Source organism: Colobus angolensis, unplaced genomic scaffold, assembly GCF_000951035.1.
Source record: "Colobus angolensis palliatus isolate OR3802 unplaced genomic scaffold, Cang.pa_1.0 Scaffold425, whole genome shotgun sequence".
Classification (NCBI taxonomy): domain Eukaryota; kingdom Metazoa; phylum Chordata; class Mammalia; order Primates; family Cercopithecidae; genus Colobus; species Colobus angolensis.
Window position 1 is genome coordinate 911,549 of NW_012117655.1, and position 18,418 is coordinate 929,966.

Genomic DNA, 18,418 nt, shown 5'->3' on the forward strand with positions numbered 1-18,418 from the left:
GAATAAAGCTGGAAACATTATGCTATCTGACTCCAAACTATACTGAAGGCTATAATAACCAAAACAGCATGGTACTGGTAAAAATCAGGCATGTAGACTAATGGAACAGAATAGAGAGCCCAGAAACAAGGCCACACACCTGCAACTATCTGATCTTTGACAAAGCTGACAAAAACAAGCAATGAGGAAAAGACTGCCTATTCAATAAATGGTGCTGGAATAACTGCCTAGCCATATGCAGAAGACTGAAGCTGGACCCCTTTCTTACACCATGTACAAAAATCAACTCAAGATGAATTGAAGACTTCAATGTAAAGCTCAAAACTATAGAAACCCTGAAGGACAACATAGGCAATACGTTCCTGAACATAGGAGCTGGCAAAGATTTCATGACAAAGACACCAAAAGCAATTACAACAAAAGCAAAAGTTGACAGATGAGATCTAATTAAACAAGAGCTTCTGCACAGCGAAAGAAACTATCAACAGAGTAAACAGACAGCCTACAGAATAGGAGAAAATATTTGCAAACTATGCATCTGACAAAGGTCTAATATCCAGTATCTATATGGAAGTTAAATTTACAAGAAAAAAAAAACAACCCCATTAAAAAGTGGGCAAATGACATGAACAGACACATTTCAAAAGACATACATGTAGCCAACAAGCATATGAAAAAAAAGTTCAACATCAGTGATCATTAGAGAAATGCAAATCAAAATCACAAGATAGCATCTCACACCAGTCAGAGTGGCTATTATTAAAAAGTCAAAAAATAACATGCTGGCGAGGTTGTGGAGAAAGGGAGCACTTACACTCTGTTGGTAGGAATATAAATTAGTTCAGCCTTTGCGAAAAGCAGTATGGCAATTCCTCAAATAGCTAATGGCAGAAGGACCATTTGACCCAGCAATCCCATTACTGGGTATATACCCAGAGGACTATAAATCAGTCTGCCATAAAGAAACATGCATGCATAAATTTATTGCAGCACTATTCACAGTAGCAAAGACATGGAATAAACCTAAATGCCTATCAGTGACAGACTGAATAAAGAAAATATTGTATATGTATACCATGGAATACTATGCAGCCATAAAAAGGAATGAGGTCATACTTTTTGCTGGAACATGGATGGAGCTGAAGGCTATTATCCTTAACAAACTAATGCAGGGACAGGAAACCAAATACTGCATATTCTCATTTATAAGTGGGAGCTAAGTGATGAAAACTCATGAACACAAGGGAACAACAGACACTGTGGCCTATTGGAAGTTGAAGGGTGAAGGGTGGGAGGAGGGATAGAAGCAGGAAAAATAACTGTTAGGTACTAGGATTCATACCTGGGTGAGAAAATAATCTGTACAGCAAACTCCTGTGCCTTGAGATTACCTATGTAACAAACCTGCACATATACCCCAAACCTAAAATATAAGTTAGAAAAATTATAATAAAAATAATGCAAGAGAAAAGAGTAGACTATTCTGCCTCTCCATTTTTAAAAGCTAGTAAAAGCTAAAAACAAGGCTATATGTATTTTCTTAATTGAATTTATTGGACTAAAGACGTGTATTTCAATTCAGTTTCATATTTTGCTTTTGTTACAGGATCCTCATGCGGAAGAATTTGAAGACAAAGAGTGGACATTCGTCATAGAAAATGTAAGCTAATGGCAAATTCCTTCACCTTTCACATTTTCAACTTTATATATACATTATTAAGGTACATTGGCATTTTGGTGGGAGGAAAAATGTTACCTTAAGAAAATAGTGATTTGTAACTTTTAGAAGTTTTTTAATGAAATGATAACCAGTAACAAAATTATTTGTAAGAAATGCTTTTATTAACACTGTAAGTCTTTAATACCAATTATGTGTGTGTGTGTGTGTGTGTGTGTGTGCATGTGTATGTATTCTGTTTGGGGTTTAAGGGCAAGCCCATGTCTTATTCATCTTTTTATCTGTCAGCATCTAGCATAGTGCTTATCATATAGCAGATACTTATCTAAACATGTGTTGGATTAAACCATGAATGACCTTCGAAATCTTTAAAACCAAAGTATGTGGGCTGGGTGTGGTGGCTCACGCCTGTAAACCCCAGCACTTTGGGAGGCTGAGGTGGGGAGATCACCTGAGATCAGGAGTTTGCGACCAGCCTGGCCAAAGTGGTGAAACCCTGTCTCTAATAAAAATACAGAAATTAGCTGGGCATAGTGGCAGGCACCTGTAGTCCTAGCTACTCGGGAGGCTGAGGCAAGAGAATCGCTTGAACCAGGGAGGCAGAGGTTGCAGTGAACCGCGATTGTGCATTTTGCACTCCAGCCTGGGTGACAAGAGTGAAACTCCATCTCAGAAAAAGATAAATAAATAAATAAATAAATAAAGTATGTGTTTTAACTCTTTATTTGGGTTGAGAGATCCTAGATTGGTACCTTAATAATCATCTTAAGTTAATTTACATATTGTGGAATCCCAAGTGACTAGAAGGCATATAGTAGGTATTCAATGAGTGTTTATTTACTGGGAATTAAAGAAGACAGGCCATCCAAATACAGTGATGATTAATAACGTAGGCTTGGAATTCTTGGAAAATCTGTCAGATAAAGGAGTGGACATAGGATGAAATGGAAAATATGTTAACATTCCTTCTCTCCAAACATTAATTAATTAATTAGATTCACAAAAATCTATTGAAAATAATATACATGACAGGAGTCAGATAGACCTGATTTCAAGTCCTGTCTCTTCTACTTACAAGCTCTGTGATCATTGGGAAATTTCTTAAATTCTCACTCATAAAATTGTAGGGTTGCTTAAAGATTAAATAATTTTAAGTGAGTATTAGCTTTTACCATTGCCATCATTATCATGACTATTCATCATCATAATTGTTAAAGTTCTAAAACATATCTGTAACAGGCTTATCACATGCTTTGTGTCATGTTCTTCCTTCTGATGCCTGACTTTGTTATGTATCTCAGTGATAAAAGGAATTGTTTGTTTATTCCCCAGCAGTAACTGGGTCGTGTTTAGAACTAAAGAGCTGAGAAGTTTGGTAGTGAGATTGGTTCCATTATAGATTTACTTTCATATTATAAAGTTATGAGACTTCAGAGGGATTGTGAAATTGCTATCTTCTTAATGCATGGGAAAGAGCACAGATGCACATATTATGACCAAAGCATTTGAAATACATTAACTCAAGAGAATACACTAATTTATATACTCTAAATTAGGGCAACTATCATAAATTATGAACTATACCAAAAGGATACATTTATGTAATTAAACCTAAAACAAAACAAACAAAACAAAGGAAGTGCTGTATCTCACCTGGAAGATAGACGAGAATAGGGTAGTTCTCCCTCTTTAGTTTTCAGGAGGACATTAATTTCTTTCTGCCAGTATCAACTTCTGTATGGTGAGATTTGAGAATAATTTTTTTTCTCTCTCTAGGTGTATTAACTCTTTTTAACTGCTATGGAAAATCTAAGCCAGTTTTCTGAGACGTGTACAGGACCCCTGCTAGCATAAGTAGATTTAACAAGGGAAAAGTTTTATTTCATTTATCTCTCTATCTACCACAATTTTTTTTTTTTAAAAAAACCATACTACCTTTGGGGTAGTAGCTTGTCAATAAATATTTGTTGAAGAAGTGAGTGAATGAATGGTATAGTTAAACTCTGTGAACTGTTATAAATCCTGTAAGAATTATTCTTTTTAAGAGAAGAATACCTGTAATCCCAGCACTTTGGGAGGCCAAGGCAGGGAGATTGCATGAGGTTAGGAGTTGGAGCCCAGTCTGGCCAACATGGTGAAACCCCGTCTTTACTAAAAATACGAAACAATTAGTTGGGCTTGGTGGCGTGCGCCTGTAATCCCAGCTACTTGGGAGGCTGAGGCAGGGGAATTGCTTGAACCAGAGAGATGGAAGTTGCAGTGAGCCGGGATCGTGCCGCTGTACTCTAGTCTGGGTGATAGAGCAAGACTGCATCTCAAAAAAAAAAAAAAAAGAAGAATGTGAGTAACATCCATCAACTATACTGAAGAATATTTGAAAAGTAGACCCTAGAGGCAGTAAAACAGCTTGTGAAGGATCCATATGCTGTTACAGTAGAAGCTCTTCTGATCAACTTTATTGGGCTTAAATAAGCCAATCTCATGAGATTTTTCTGTATTACCATCTATGGGATTAAATAAATATTCTTAGGCTGGGCATGGTCTCTCTCACCTGTAATCCCAGCACTTTGGGAGGCCAAGGCACGTGGATCAGTTGAGGTCAGGAGTTGGAGACCATCCTGGCCAACAAGGTGAAACCGCGTCTTTACTAAAATACAAAAATTAGCCAAGTGTGGTGGCGCATGACTGTAATCTCAGCTACTCAGGAGGCTGAGGCCTGAGAGTCACTTAAACCTGGGAGGCAGAGGTTGCAGTGAGCCAAGATTGTGCCACTGCACTCCAGCCTGAGCAACAGAGCAAGACTGTCTCAAAAAAAAAAGTTCTTAGACATTTTCTTTAAACCAAAATTTGATATAAGTAGACATTGCATTTTTCAAGTGTTAGCAGTTTGCTTTACTTGACATAATCTAATGAGAGATTTTTAACCTTTTAAATAGATGATTCAGTATTCATTCCTTCAGCAGTTAAGTATTCAGTGAGCATGTATTATGTGCTAGGTACTTTTCTAGGCATTGGAAATAGTGGTGTGTAAAACAGATGATTCAAGACCAGCGTGGGCAACACAAAGGAGACTCAGTCTACAAAAAATAAAAAATAAAAAAAATTAACTGGGCATGGTGGCATATGCTTGTGGTCCTGACTCTTCAGGAGACTGAAGTGGGAGGATTGCTTGAGCCCAGGAGGTCAAGGATGCAGTGAGCTGTGATTGTGACACTGCACTCCAGCCTGGGTGACTAAGTGAAACCTTATCTCAAATGAAACAAAACAAATCAGATAAGTCAACAAATCTCTTTGCCATGTAGTTTACACTTGTGTGTGTGTGAGAGCATAAAAATTAATATATGATTTAGTATGTTAGATAAAATAAATACATAATGTATGCTAAACGTATAGTAGGTTACATAAATGCTATGGAGAAAAAAGGAAGAGGGATAAGGATCCCCCGTCTTTATGATTACACAGTTATAATGAGCCACCTTGTTATTTCTAAGGTCTCCAAAAGAGAATTGGGGTATGCTTGTCAAATTTATTTAAAACATATTTTAATAAGAGAGCTGATGAAATGAATATTGTAAGATATGGGAAAGTTTTAAAATAACCTTGGCATTCTATATAAACCTCTCCTAGGTTATAGCTCCCCTCAGTGGTGAATGATGAAATTGACTTTTGCAGATCATCATGTACACGTTAAAATGTTATACTTTCCCTTACATTTAATGTACTTTCACATTTCATACAAAAGAATTAGTGAATTTCAAAGAGCTAAAGTTCTTCTCTTTGTCTTGTAAAATCTGGGTTTTGTTAGAAATTCTGTTGGTACATTGTCCTGACACTAAAAACGTATGCTCTTTGCATGGAATTTTAATATCTTTCTTTTCTTTGTACATTGTGTTACAACCCCACAGTTAATAAAGAAATGTGGAGACTTTAACCATAATGTTCAATAGTAGCATTAGTAACAAAGAGTGAAGTTATATTTAATATGAAATATCCCAATAAAACAGAAGTTCTCCAAATATATATCACTGTAACAAATGTATTGGACCCTTACTATGTACCAGGTACTATGTATAATAGAATGCTTTATACACATTTTCTCATTTGCTCAGTATAATAACTCTGGTATGAGTCCAATATAACCCTATTTTACAGGTAAAGAAAGTGAGGTTTAGAGAGTTAAGTAAGTTGCCCCCAGTTATATAGCTAACAGGTTGGGATTTTATCCAGTCTTGTCTTTCTCCAGGGCCTTTGCCCTTAACCCTTACTGTAATAACTGGCTATCTTAGTAAGAAAGATGAAAAGAGATCATTTGAAATTGTAGAATCATAGAGAAGTTTTTAATCAGTGTTCTGTAGTGGTAAGCCTGTGAAGAATATATGTATTAGATTAGTGAAGGTAGTCTTTAATTCTTACTTATATACAGTCTAGAAGTTATTTGAAGGGTTATTTGACTATTGTTAGACATTATAAAATGGAATTCTAGAATTTATCAGTCACTAGAATTCTTAATATTTTTCCTCAAGGCAACCTTACTGCTTCTTTGTGCAAATTGAGATAATGCTATTTTCATTTTATGGGTTCTCTTGTTTCTGATTTCTCTGTTTTGTACGAGCTTTCTTCTTTGGACCAGAAACTTTACAGTTGAAATTTTAGAGATGGTTCTGCCACTTACTGGCTATGCAACCTTAGATAAATCTTTTAATATTTCACAGCTTCCATGTAGTCATGTATAAATGGTGGTATTAATATCTACTTCACACATTATTGAAGATTGGAAATAATGTATGTAAAGCATCTAGCTTGATAAGGAGTGGCTATTTTTATAATGTTCCTTTCTAGAGGATATAGAAAAATATAAAGGAAAGAAAACTAGATTTCTAAATTTTATTCTCGCAGGATTTTAGTTTTCCACTCCTTTATACCACTTACACATCTCAATGATTTCTAGACCTTACTGTTATCTCAAAGCAACGACAAAGCAACTTGTAACATCTCACTTGGACTAAGCTTAAAACATATTTTTAAAATCTCTTGATTTAGGATATCTTTCCCTTATAAATTTAATCTAGGATTAAGAACAAGTATTTCTTCTGGATTATTTGCAATCCATTTCCTTATTATTAGTGTAGATAATCAAGAATGGATACTATAAAACACTGTGTTTCATTTTTATCTACTGTAATAGAATAACATCTGTTCATCCAGACAATTGACATTGTAGGGTTTTTTTAAAAATATGAAGCCACAACAGTTATATTTAGAAAACAAACTTTTTTCTCTTCCTGGTGTTTTAGATTACCCAATTAAATCCAGAACCATTACATTTGTAAGTGATGTCCATAGGTTTTAGTTTCTTGTTTTTACATTTGAGACAAGGTCTCGCTCTGTCACCCAGGCTAGAGTGCAGTGTTATGATCATGGCTCACTGCAACCTTGAACTCCTGGGCTCAAGCAATCGTCCTGCCTCAGCCTCCCCAGTAGCTGAGACTACAGATGCAGACCATCACACCTGGGTAATTTTCTGTTTTGTAGAGACAGGGTCTCCCTTTGTTTACCAGGCTGTTTTGAACCATTGAACTCAAGCAGTACTCCCATCTCTGCCTCCCAGAGTGTTGAGATTACAGGCATGAGCTACCACACCCAGCTGGTTTTGGTTTTTAAAATCTAAAAAATTTTATTTTTCTGATTCCATTGTTTTAATACATTAAAAGCATATTGATGAAAGGCACCAATCAGATTGAATCCATTCATTAATTTATTCAACCATTCTGCAATATTTTAATATGAATTTTCTATATGCCCAGACATTTGGTGGTTATTGAAGATACAAAGTCAGTTAAGACATGCAGAATTTTGATTCTGAGATTCATGGTTTTTTCTCCCACATTTTTTTCTGTGAAATTGGAATCATCTTACATCTAGGATGTCCCATAGTTACAACTGGCAGTGTTTTTTTCTTTTTTTGCTTTCTTATTGCTATATAAAATAATGATATATCATCTTTAAACCAATGAAAACTTATATTTGATGATGTAAGATAACCTGTCCTCAAGAAGCTTATGAAGTAGTGAAGTGTCAGAGAGGTAAAGAAAGAACTGCAAGGAAAAAAAAAGTTCATAGGGTACTACAGGACAGTAATGGAGAGCAGAGTCAGGGAATAATTCCTGGAGGCAGTGGCTACAGAGTTTAGTCTCGAAGAAAAAAGGAAGTTAGGCAAAAAAAAGGCATTCTAAGCAGAGGAAAGAAATATCAGGACTGAAAGAAAGACAAAGGCAAGAGAAACAATGGTGAGTTTAGAGCAAAAGTAATTGAAAGAGGAAAAACAAAACCAAGAGAAAACATGAGTTCCCCCGTTAAAGATTAATAGATATCTGCTTTTTGTTTTGTAACTGTTCACCCAGTGAATGTAATAATAGGCATAAGATTAACTTGGTTCTTCGTCCTCCATGGAGGAGATCAGTGGGGTATCAAAATGTATTTTCTTGGTGCTACCTATTCACTATCTAGTCTTTCCCACTATTTCCAACTGTGACCTGTGAGATGGGAAGTTCGGCTGCTCCAGTCCCTTTTTTATTGCTGTTTGTTTGATGTTACCTCCAGAAGACTTTTAAATGAATGGCGATGGGCTAAATTAATTATGTTAATTCCAAGGCAGATGGCTGGGCCTGGTAGCACACGCCTGTAATCTTTAAACTTTGGGAGCCCGAGGTGGAAGTATTGCTTGAGCTCAGGAGTTCAAGACCAGCATGGGGAATATAATACAGTGAGACCTTTTCTCTACATAAAGTAAAAAAAAAATGGCTGGGCTATGGTGATGTGTGCTTGTAGTCCCAACTACTCAGGAGGCTGAGGCAGGAGGATTGGTTGAGCCTGGGAGGTTGAGACTGTAATGTGCTCTTATTGCACCACTGTACTCCAGCCTGGGCGACAGAGTGGGAGCCTGACTAAAAAAAAAAAAAAAAAAAAAAAAATCCAAGGCAGTAGTGTAAATGCTCTTCTGCTTTGTTTCTTTCGTTGGATTATGTTGAACAGGATTACTTGCCCAACCAAACTCACCTGACAAGATTATACCAAGAATAGAGATGATATAATAGCTCAAATAATACAGTGTAAACAATATAAAATTACAACGTTTCTGACCTTATTAAATTTGTTTGAATCCTTCTCCAAAATCAAGTCAATCTCTTGATCTCGCAAAATAACAATTCTGATAAATCTACTTTTTCTTTCAGAGAAAAAAAGCATATAAATGCTGCTTCTCTCCTTTAGTTGTTTTTCTTTCTGTGTCACCTTAATCAAGGCATCTCATTTCAGTGTCTGGGGAAAGACTGGATATCTTTTTCAGGAACTGTAGCTTGCACTTTCTCCTGTAGCTCCAAACTGGGATTATCTTTTCAGCCCCAAGCCTTTCAAGAATACATTTCCAAAGGTCTAAAGAGTGTCTAGTACATATGAGAATACCATCTCATAAACTTTAGCAGTACCCCTCCTCCACCGTGGAGTCAATTTATAATCTAAGCATCAATCAGAGATGGCTCAGCCTTTTCAGGGTATGGCAGCATTTCCCTTAGTATAGTCCTGTTTATAGCATTCCGTTTAATGTACCACCCCCTCTGGAAATGTGGCCCAGTTAACTTACTTGAACCTAATCAAACTTCCACTAGGCAGCATACTCCACTTTTTGTTCTTCTATTAATCCAGTAATTAAGAATGGTTTAGTCAGTAATGCCCATTTGTCTGTATTTGTTAGTATTATATACTATTTATATATACATTAAACTTTTATTTTTCCTGTAGTTCATTCAACTTTGTGTGTAGGGAAACCAGTCCTTTTCTCACCCTATTCACTGCAGTTTCGTCAAGGAAGAACGTGAATTATCTCATTCTTGCTAAATGGCAAGAAAATTCATGTGCTTATAGCTACTTGCTGAGAGAGTATTGTTCTACACAGCACTAACCAGAATACATTTGAATGATGAATCAAAGATCACTGTATTGTTAGATCTCTTTTAGGCCATTCTTTTGGTATAAACTTCTCAACCATGTTCTTTTCTTACAGTCCCAGAGTCTTAGACCCTTTTGGATTTCTAAATATTTTGGAAATTTGAAAGCAATGTATAGAGGACTTCTGCTCATCTTGTCTTTCATACAAATGTAGCAATTTGGATAAATCTAATCAAGAGCCAGTGTTTTATTTTTAGTTTCAACTTAACTTTTTTGGTTATTTTTCAAACATGCACAAAAATAGGAGAAATAATATACTAAACCTGTAAGTACACGTCTCCCAGCTCAATAATCTTCAGTATTTTTTTCAAACTTATTTCATCAATTCTTCTACTTTTCTGTTGTTTGCTTTACCAGATTTAAAGTAAATTTCAGATATTATATCATTTCTTCTATAAATAATGAAGTCCATTTGAACATCATCAACTTAAGAACGTGGTTAAGAGCTACTGGCATGTCAGAAAAGGTGATCTACCAGCAAATGATTTTTTTTTTTAACTTAACTGCCTTTTAGATGGTCTCTCTGACCTCTTAGGCTGCAGGCTCAATATTATCTTGATTCTTGAAAAGTGATATTATTCTTGTTTCTACAAAGAAAAAAATGGCTATCTAAGAAGCAACAAAGCTTTTCTTATAACCTCCTCAGAATTAAACTCCTGATTTAAGAGTAGGAACCTGATAGTTCAGACAGATTTTTTTAGTCTTTTAATTATCCTGTCAGCTTTCTGTTGTATATGATTATGGGAATGGTGACTAGCTGTCTGTGTAAATTAGGCAGGGTATAATAGATATGACTAGGAGTTAAATGAAAAATTTTTAGCTAACTAAGTCTTATTTTGGTTACATTTCAGAGAAATTTCATATATATATATACATATTTCCTCCTTAATTTCCTTTAATGTTCAGTATTTAATGTGCTGTTCTAATTCAGAAATCTTTCAGATTGTGCTTCTAGAGGAAAATCCCATCTCCTTTATTCTCAAATGATCCTTTAACTTTAAAGAAAATAATGTAGAAACTTTTGTTACACTTAAAAAAAGAGGTATGCCTAAGAATGATCATGCATGCTTTGAGCCTGTCAGCTGTACTGTATTTATCTTTGTCTAATGCAAGAAACTCTATGTTAAAATAGTAAATAAAAATTACATGCCAGATAATTTATTTCACATAGCAGTTTAATTTGTGAAATGTCCCAGCCAACACATTTTAAGAGAAAGTTCCATCTTTTTTAGCAACAGAGCACTGTTTTCATACTATTACAGTTTTCTTGTTTTCTGGTTCTGTTTTTCTGAGTTTTGTCCCTGTTCAGTATTTGGAGATTCATCTTTATTTGACGTTGATAATACATTACAGATCAAGTACTACAATAGTATGAAAATTCACAGGATTACTTATTACTCATAATTGCATATTTATCCAACTAGTATTTAATAAATAGATACCCTGTGACAGATACTTGCTACATACTGAGAGTGTAATGGTGGAAAAGGTGTGGTCTCTGACTTCCAGTATCCTACAGTCTGGAGTGGGGAAACAGGCAACCACTATGAAGATTAAGTTTAGGATGTTTTATATTCCCATATAAAGAGTACTTAATGCAGTCTTGGTGAGTTAGGGTAGGCTTTCTATTGAAAGTGATAAATAAATTGAAACCTAAAAAATAAAGTTTTTACAGTCCTTTTTCTGTAGCTTCAGAATCCAAAATCTCTGCCTAAGATGTTTATAATTTTTTATTTTTTTGGAAATTTGATTCAAATTCATTTGGTAGCAAAACCTGACCTTACCCGAGATGAAGCTATTCATGGTATTTATTCCACTTAGTGTAAATGTTTGTTTTGCTGCAAAAATAATATGTTTGATTATTTAGTCAGACTGCCTCAGACTTCACTGGGAGTGTTCTGTAGTATATGGTAAAGGCATTGTATTTCCTTCCTAAAATCCAAATGAGAGATTTCCGATAGGAGATTAAGTACTTTTGATAGTTGTCTGCATTGGATTTGTAGGGTGTTTCAGGTGGTTGGAGCAGCTTGAGCAGAGGTCTGGAGGCAAGAGAGGCTTCTTTGTGGAACAGCATGTCATTCACTAGATTACTTTCTTTTATATTTCACTTTTTTTTTTTTTTTTGAGACGGAGTCTGGCTCTGTCGCCCAGGCTGGAGTGCAGTGGCACCATCTCAGCTCACTGCAAGCTCTGCCTCCTGAGTTCATGCCATTCTCCTGCCTCAGCCTCCTGAGTAGCTGGGACTACAGGCGCCTGCCACCATGCCTGGCTAATTTTTGTATTTTTTTTAGTAGAGATGGGGTTTCACCGTGTTAACCAGGATGGTCTCGATCTCCTGACCTCGTGATCCGCCCACCTCGGCCTCCCAAAGTGCTAGGATTACAGGCGCGAGCCACTGTGCCCAGCCTGTATTTCACTTTTTAAGAAGTGGTTGATTTTTCTAGGGCTGTAATAACTTAACCATGTGTTCAGGTACTTTTCTTGCTAAAATTACTTAGGCCAGTGTGATGTTAACTTTAAGATCTGGCTTCACCTGCCTCTTAAAGTTAAACTATATCAACTGATTAATAACTTCATAAATCATAAATGATACTTGATATGTTTTGTTAAAGAATACAAACCTTTTTCAAATAAAATGGGACATTTCATCTTTATGAAACATTTCTAAAGTGTACGTTATTATAATTTCTTTGACTCAGCGAGATTAAGTAACTCGCCCAAGAACACACAGAAAGCAGCTTAGCCTGGCCTCAAACCCATGTCTTCAAACTCTGAAACTCATGCATTTTACCATTTATTTACTCACTCAATCATCAAACATTTATTGTCCTAAGTACTAGATTTAGAGCCTAGTACTGTATTAACTACTTTGGGGGTTATATATAAGAGAACATTTCCACTCAGATACTAATTTTGGTTTGAGGGATACACACGTAAGACAAGAGTAAGGTGATATGTACTATGGTAAATGTATAATGATAGCTGAAAAGTACAATAGAAATTAGCAGTTAATATGTACTGAAATTATCAACAATGTTTTAAGTGTAGCTTTTCACACATGGCTATGTGTATTCCTAGAGATATCTGACAGTTTCTATCTTTCTGTATTGTAAGATTTTTTCTCTGATATGTGGTTGTATTGGTTTGTTCTCACACTGCTAATAAAGACATACCAGTGACTGGGTAATTTATAATATAAAGAAAAGAGGTTTAATTGACTCACAATTCCACATGACTGGGGAACTTACAGTCCCCATGACCCTCTGAAGCCAGACAATTCCACATGACTCAGTAAACTTACAGTCATGGTGGAAGGCACCTCTTTACAGGGTGGCAGGAGGCAGAATGAGTGCCAAGCAAAGGGGATAAGCCCCTTATAAAACCATCAGATCTCCTGAGAACTCTTAAGACCAGTATGGGGGAAACTGCCACCATAATTCAGTTATCTCCACCTGGTCCTACCCTTGACATGTGGAGATTATTACAACTCAAGATAAGATTTGGGTGGGGACACAGCCAAACCATATCATTCAGTCCCTGGCCCCTCCCATATCTCATGTCTTCATGTTTCAAAACACAATCATGCCTTCCCAACAGTCCCCCAAAGTCTTAACTCATTCCAACATTAACCGAAAGTCTAAGTCCAAAGTTTTATCTGAGACAAGGCAAGTCCCTTCCACCTATGAGCCTGTAAAATCAAAAGCAAGTTAGTTACTTCTTAGATACAGTGGGGTATGGACGTTGGGTAAATACACCCATTCCTAATGGGAGAAATTGACCAAAACAAAGGGGATACAGGCCCTGTGCAAGTCCAAAATCCAATAGGGCAGTCATTAAACCTTAAAGTTCCAAAATGATCTCCTTTGATGCCATATCTCACAATTAGGTCACACTGACGCAAGAGGTGGCACTCACGGCCTTGGGCAATGCCATCCATGTGGCTTTGCAGGGTACAGACCCACTCCTGGCTGCTTTCACGGGCTGTCGTTTATTTTCTGTGACTTTTCCAGGTGCACAGTGCAAGTTCTCAGTGGATCTACCATTCTGGAGTCTGGAAGATGGTGGACTTCTTCTCACAGCTCCAGTAGGCAGTGTCCCAGTGGGGACTCTGTGTAGGGGCTCCGACCTGACATTTCCCTTCCACACAACCCTAGCAGAGTTTCCCCATGAGGGCTCTGCCCCTGCAGCAAACTTCTGCCTGGACATCCAGGCCTTTGTATATGTCCTCTGAAATCTAGGTGGAGGTTTCTAATCCTGAATTCTTGACTTCTGTGCACTCACAGGCCCAACGCCACATAGAAGTTGCCAAGGCTTGGGGCTTGTACCCTCTGAAGCCATGGCCTAAGCTGTATATTGGCCCCCTTTAGCCCTTGCTGAAGTGGCTGGGACACAGGGCACCAAGTCCCAAGGGTGCACACAGCAGGGGAGCCCTGGACCTGGCCCAGGAAACCATTTTTCCCTTCCAGGCCTCCTGGCCTATGAGGGGAGGGGCTGCTGTGAAGGTGTCTGACATGACCTGGAGACATTTTCTCCATTGTCTTGGTGACTAACATTAGTCTCCTCATTACTTATGCAAATTTCTGCAGTTGGCTTGAATTTCTCCACAGAAAATGGGGTTTTCTTTTATATTGCATTGTCAGGCTGTAAATTTTCCAAATTTTTTGCTCTGCTTCCTCTTGAATTCTTCGCCGCTTAGAAATTTCTTCTGCCAGATACCCTAAATCATCTCTTTCAAGTTAAAAGTTCCACAGATCTCTGGGGCAGGATGAATTTGGAAATAAATCAGTCTCGATAATTTTGAAGAATTTCCCCTTTATCCTTAAAATTAGGAAAAATTTAGAAAAATGGTCAAGTGACATGAAATGGATGTAAAACTCCTAATTAAATCACTAAAAATCATGATGTATTTACTTTATATTAAATCTCTTCAGCCAAAGCAATCAACAGTATATGCCTTCCTACCTCTTTTGATATTTTCCAAAATTACACTTTTTTCTTTTCAAACTGAAGAAGAGAAAGATTGAACTTTTTATAAAGGAGACCATTGTTCTACTTAATTTGGGTCACACAGAAGGATTGTTTTTTGGATTTCATTGTCCTGGTTACTGTGATATTGGTTATATATTTACTTCCTAACATTGGGGATATGAATAAGACAAAGTTTTCATCTGCACGTAGTTCTTGATCTAGTCAGGGAGGCAGATCTGTAAGCAAATGATCAAAATACAGTGAGGATGCTAAAGAGGCAGGTGGCAGGCTTCTTGAAGACGTCCAGGAGTGCTCATAACTATCAGGGGCATGGGAAAGCTTTATAGGGGAGTTGCCACATGAACTTGAAAGACTTTTAAAAGTTCACTCACCGGATAATTGTATGAAGAGAATGGGGTCTGAGGTAAAGACAGAGGGAATAGCCTTGGTAAAGGCACAGAGATAAAACTGTTACAGCTTTATACCCAAAGTGAAGAGAGTACTAGGGATTGAAGCTACCAAGATGAGCCCTTATTCATCTTCGGTAAGACTATGGATGATCTTGTGTGCTACACCAAGGAATTTGAACTTTATTCTAGAAGCCTGTGGATCCCAAACTTGGCTGCCTATGAGAATCACTTCTGGACCTATTAAAACATGTAGATTTGCTCACTGGACCCTCTGTGATTCTGATTCATGATTCCAGTAAGCTATCACGAGGCATGGAAAAGTTTTAAGCAGAGTGATAATATGATCAGATTTATATTTTTAAATAATCAGTTTTTACCTTTCAAACTTTTTTTTTACTGTAGCTGTAAGAAATGCATTTTGCATTATGATCTAGTACACACATATGTACCTGTGTACAACTGAAACAAGTCTTACTCTTACAAGTATTGTGGGATGTACTGTGGTATTTTCTGTTCTATCCTGATGTTTTAGAATGCTGGTTGCAAACCACTAAATTGACTTTGCAACCCATTAAATTGAATTCTTCATCCACTAATGGATCATAACCCACAGTTTAAAAAGATATTTCTATAGAGAATGAATTGAAATTGCAAAACTGAAGGGCTTGAGATCAGATAGGCAATTGATTCAGTTATCCAAGTAACAGATGTCATGGGCCTGAACTAGGACAGTGGCCTTAGCAGGTGCAGACAGAGAAAAGGGTAAAAAGATTAAAAAGTGTGTAGAAGGTAGTGGAATCACTTCTTAGTGACTCATTTCAAGGGAGGTCAGAGAGTGTAGGATGACTTCCAGATTTCTAGTTTGAATGTTTAGATAATTTGTTCTTAAGCAATACAGAGAACACAAAGGAAGAATTGATAGGAGTGGGTTGTTGGGGGGAAAAGAGATCCAGGAGGCAGTTGGATATATCAGTGATTTTTTTCCAAGTCAGATTCCTTTAAATTTTATTTTCTTTTTTTTATTAAAATATATATTTTAAGATTCTGTCTTCTTCTTCACCTTTCTTGTTTAACCTACTTTTTCTTACATTGGGTTCTAGTATATGTGGATTGACCTCAAATATTTTTAAACTTTCTGCTTATGCTGTAAACTACTGTAATACCATTCCAGTCTTTTCCAGGACATATAACTCCTTGCCCAAAATGAAACTTAAGAAACTTACTTTTTTCTCTCTAAACCACATCATCCTTTCCTCATCCATCAGAGGTAGTGATCTCATTTTTCTGACCTTTCTGCTGCTTGTTCCATTTTGTATTTCCAGCTTTGTAGGCATTAGTTGTCTATTGCATTCCCATATGTAACCAACTAAATATTGTTATAAGCAGTGCAGCAGTGCAGATTGAAGTCTGCTGACTATCCTCTGGAACTTGATAATTTTCTGCCACTTGTGATTCAGTTAAATAGATCAGATTATAGTCATATTAGGGCTTGGCTGGGCAGTTCTGGCTTTGAAGTCTCTTATGCAGTGGTAGTCTGAGGTGGTTGGGGTAGAACATGAGGGAAGGAAGGACTGGAGCCCATGAGATGGACTCTGTCATTTCATGTGGTATCAGGGCCTCTCCATTTCATCTCTTTGAGTGGCTTAGTGTGAATTTTTTTCAAGGCAGTTGGACTACTTTCATGGCAGCTAAAGGCTTCCAGCGTGACGATTCTAGCTCTTCCAGTGTAAGTTGCATCACCTTTTTGACCTAGCCTTGCCACATAGTGTTACTTCTTCATTTTGTGTTACCTATAAGCCAATCACAAACCTGCCCAGGTTCAAGGGGAAGAGGAATTAGACTCTACCTCTTGATGGGGAAGTGGTAAGTCTCTAGAAGAAAATGTGGGATGAGAAATGTTTTTGTAGGCCATCTGCAATAGCTATGTAGAAAATATATCAGTGTCATCATATAGATTTTTTAGTTTTGCCTGGAGTTTGCTATTATGTTGGTACTGCACCTTAAATCTTCTAAAGATTAAGTTAGCTTTTATGATTTAATTTTTCACATCTTGTTTAATTTCTGAACTTGGATAATTTGCCTTCTCTGCAGCAGAATTAAGTATATAGTTATGAGGATGCTTTAAGCCTATATGTTAGGTTTCCCTGGTACAGGATAGTTGCAGGCAGCAGCAGTTTGGCCAGCTCTGCAGAGTGAGCAATTTTGAATTTCATGTTATCTTGTGTGTTTTCTAAGAGCAGTTCTTGATTCCTATCTTCAAAACTCTAAATGACCCCTGTAGCCTGTTGAGTAGATTGTTGAAAGTTTTAAATAACTGAAAATGTGTTCTCACTTTAACTGCTGTGTTCCTTGTTAGACCTTAGGCATGGCTGTATGAAATAAAACAAATATTACTGGCTCTATTTCATAGCCTTGCAAGTTTTCATTAGCAATAGGAAATGAATCTGACAAGACACTGTCTTTCTTTAAGTATGTGCACTATTATTGCTTATTTTCAGAAATAAGCTCCTATCAGTATAGTCATGATTTTTTGACTGATAAATTTTACTTCCCAGTTCTGCTGCCGTGCTTGAATTATACCTGATAAATATCATTTGATAATCTGACATAATTAATTTTAACAATGGTTCTAAAGTTATATTTTATAAATATAATATGCAGAAAAAGAAATCCCTGAGGATAAAAAATACAAAACAACAATTAATATTGATACTCCTGTTGTCCCTCCTATACCACCCCACACTGCACTGCTGCCCCCCCAACCCTCTCGCTCCATTAATGGATTCTTTCATAGAGGCGTGGCAAGTTTGTCTATATTGAAGAAAGCCTATCTGCAATAGTCATTTAGTGTAATGCTGTTTAGAGTATTATAACCACTTGATGGCACCCTTTGATTTGGTACAAACCTCATTAACCATAGCACAGTGCAGCATAGTAGTTGTAATGGAATAACACATAAGAACTAAAGACTGCAAGGTATCTGGTTAATGTAGAGATGAAATGAATGCAACAGCAAGGCTTAGCTTTCCTGACCCTTCATGAGAGAATAGATGAAAAAAGGAAGAATAAGCTATTGTGCCAAAGGGAGATGATGAAATTCAAGATCCACACATAATCTCTGGCTCAGCCTCTGAAATGTTAATCCCTGGGTAGAATTATTTGAGCTATAGATTGCAATTTATCATCAAAATGGCACTGTGTCAAACAATACTTTTTATATTTGTGATGTTTAGAACTATCCAATTTTAATATAAAATGGTTCACAGAGCACTGGCTAATATTTAAGTAGCAACTCTTTAAGGTTGTGATTGGGGGAATGAAGTAGGATGGTTTCTTTACATCAAAATATGAATTGTGT

At 36.8% G+C, this 18,418-nt stretch overlaps 1 protein-coding gene across 2 annotated transcripts in view; it reads left to right on the forward strand.

The window, feature by feature from the left end:
* The window catches only part of EHBP1 (EH domain binding protein 1), a 317,715-nt gene that overhangs the window by 64,908 nt on the left and 234,389 nt on the right, over positions 1 to 18,418 (forward strand). For both annotated transcript variants that reach the window (XM_011956827.1, XM_011956828.1), the window contains exon 5: positions 1,607 to 1,660. In XM_011956827.1, the coding sequence (XP_011812217.1) occupies positions 1,607 to 1,660 (54 nt within the window). The remainder of the gene's footprint in view (positions 1 to 1,606; positions 1,661 to 18,418) is intronic.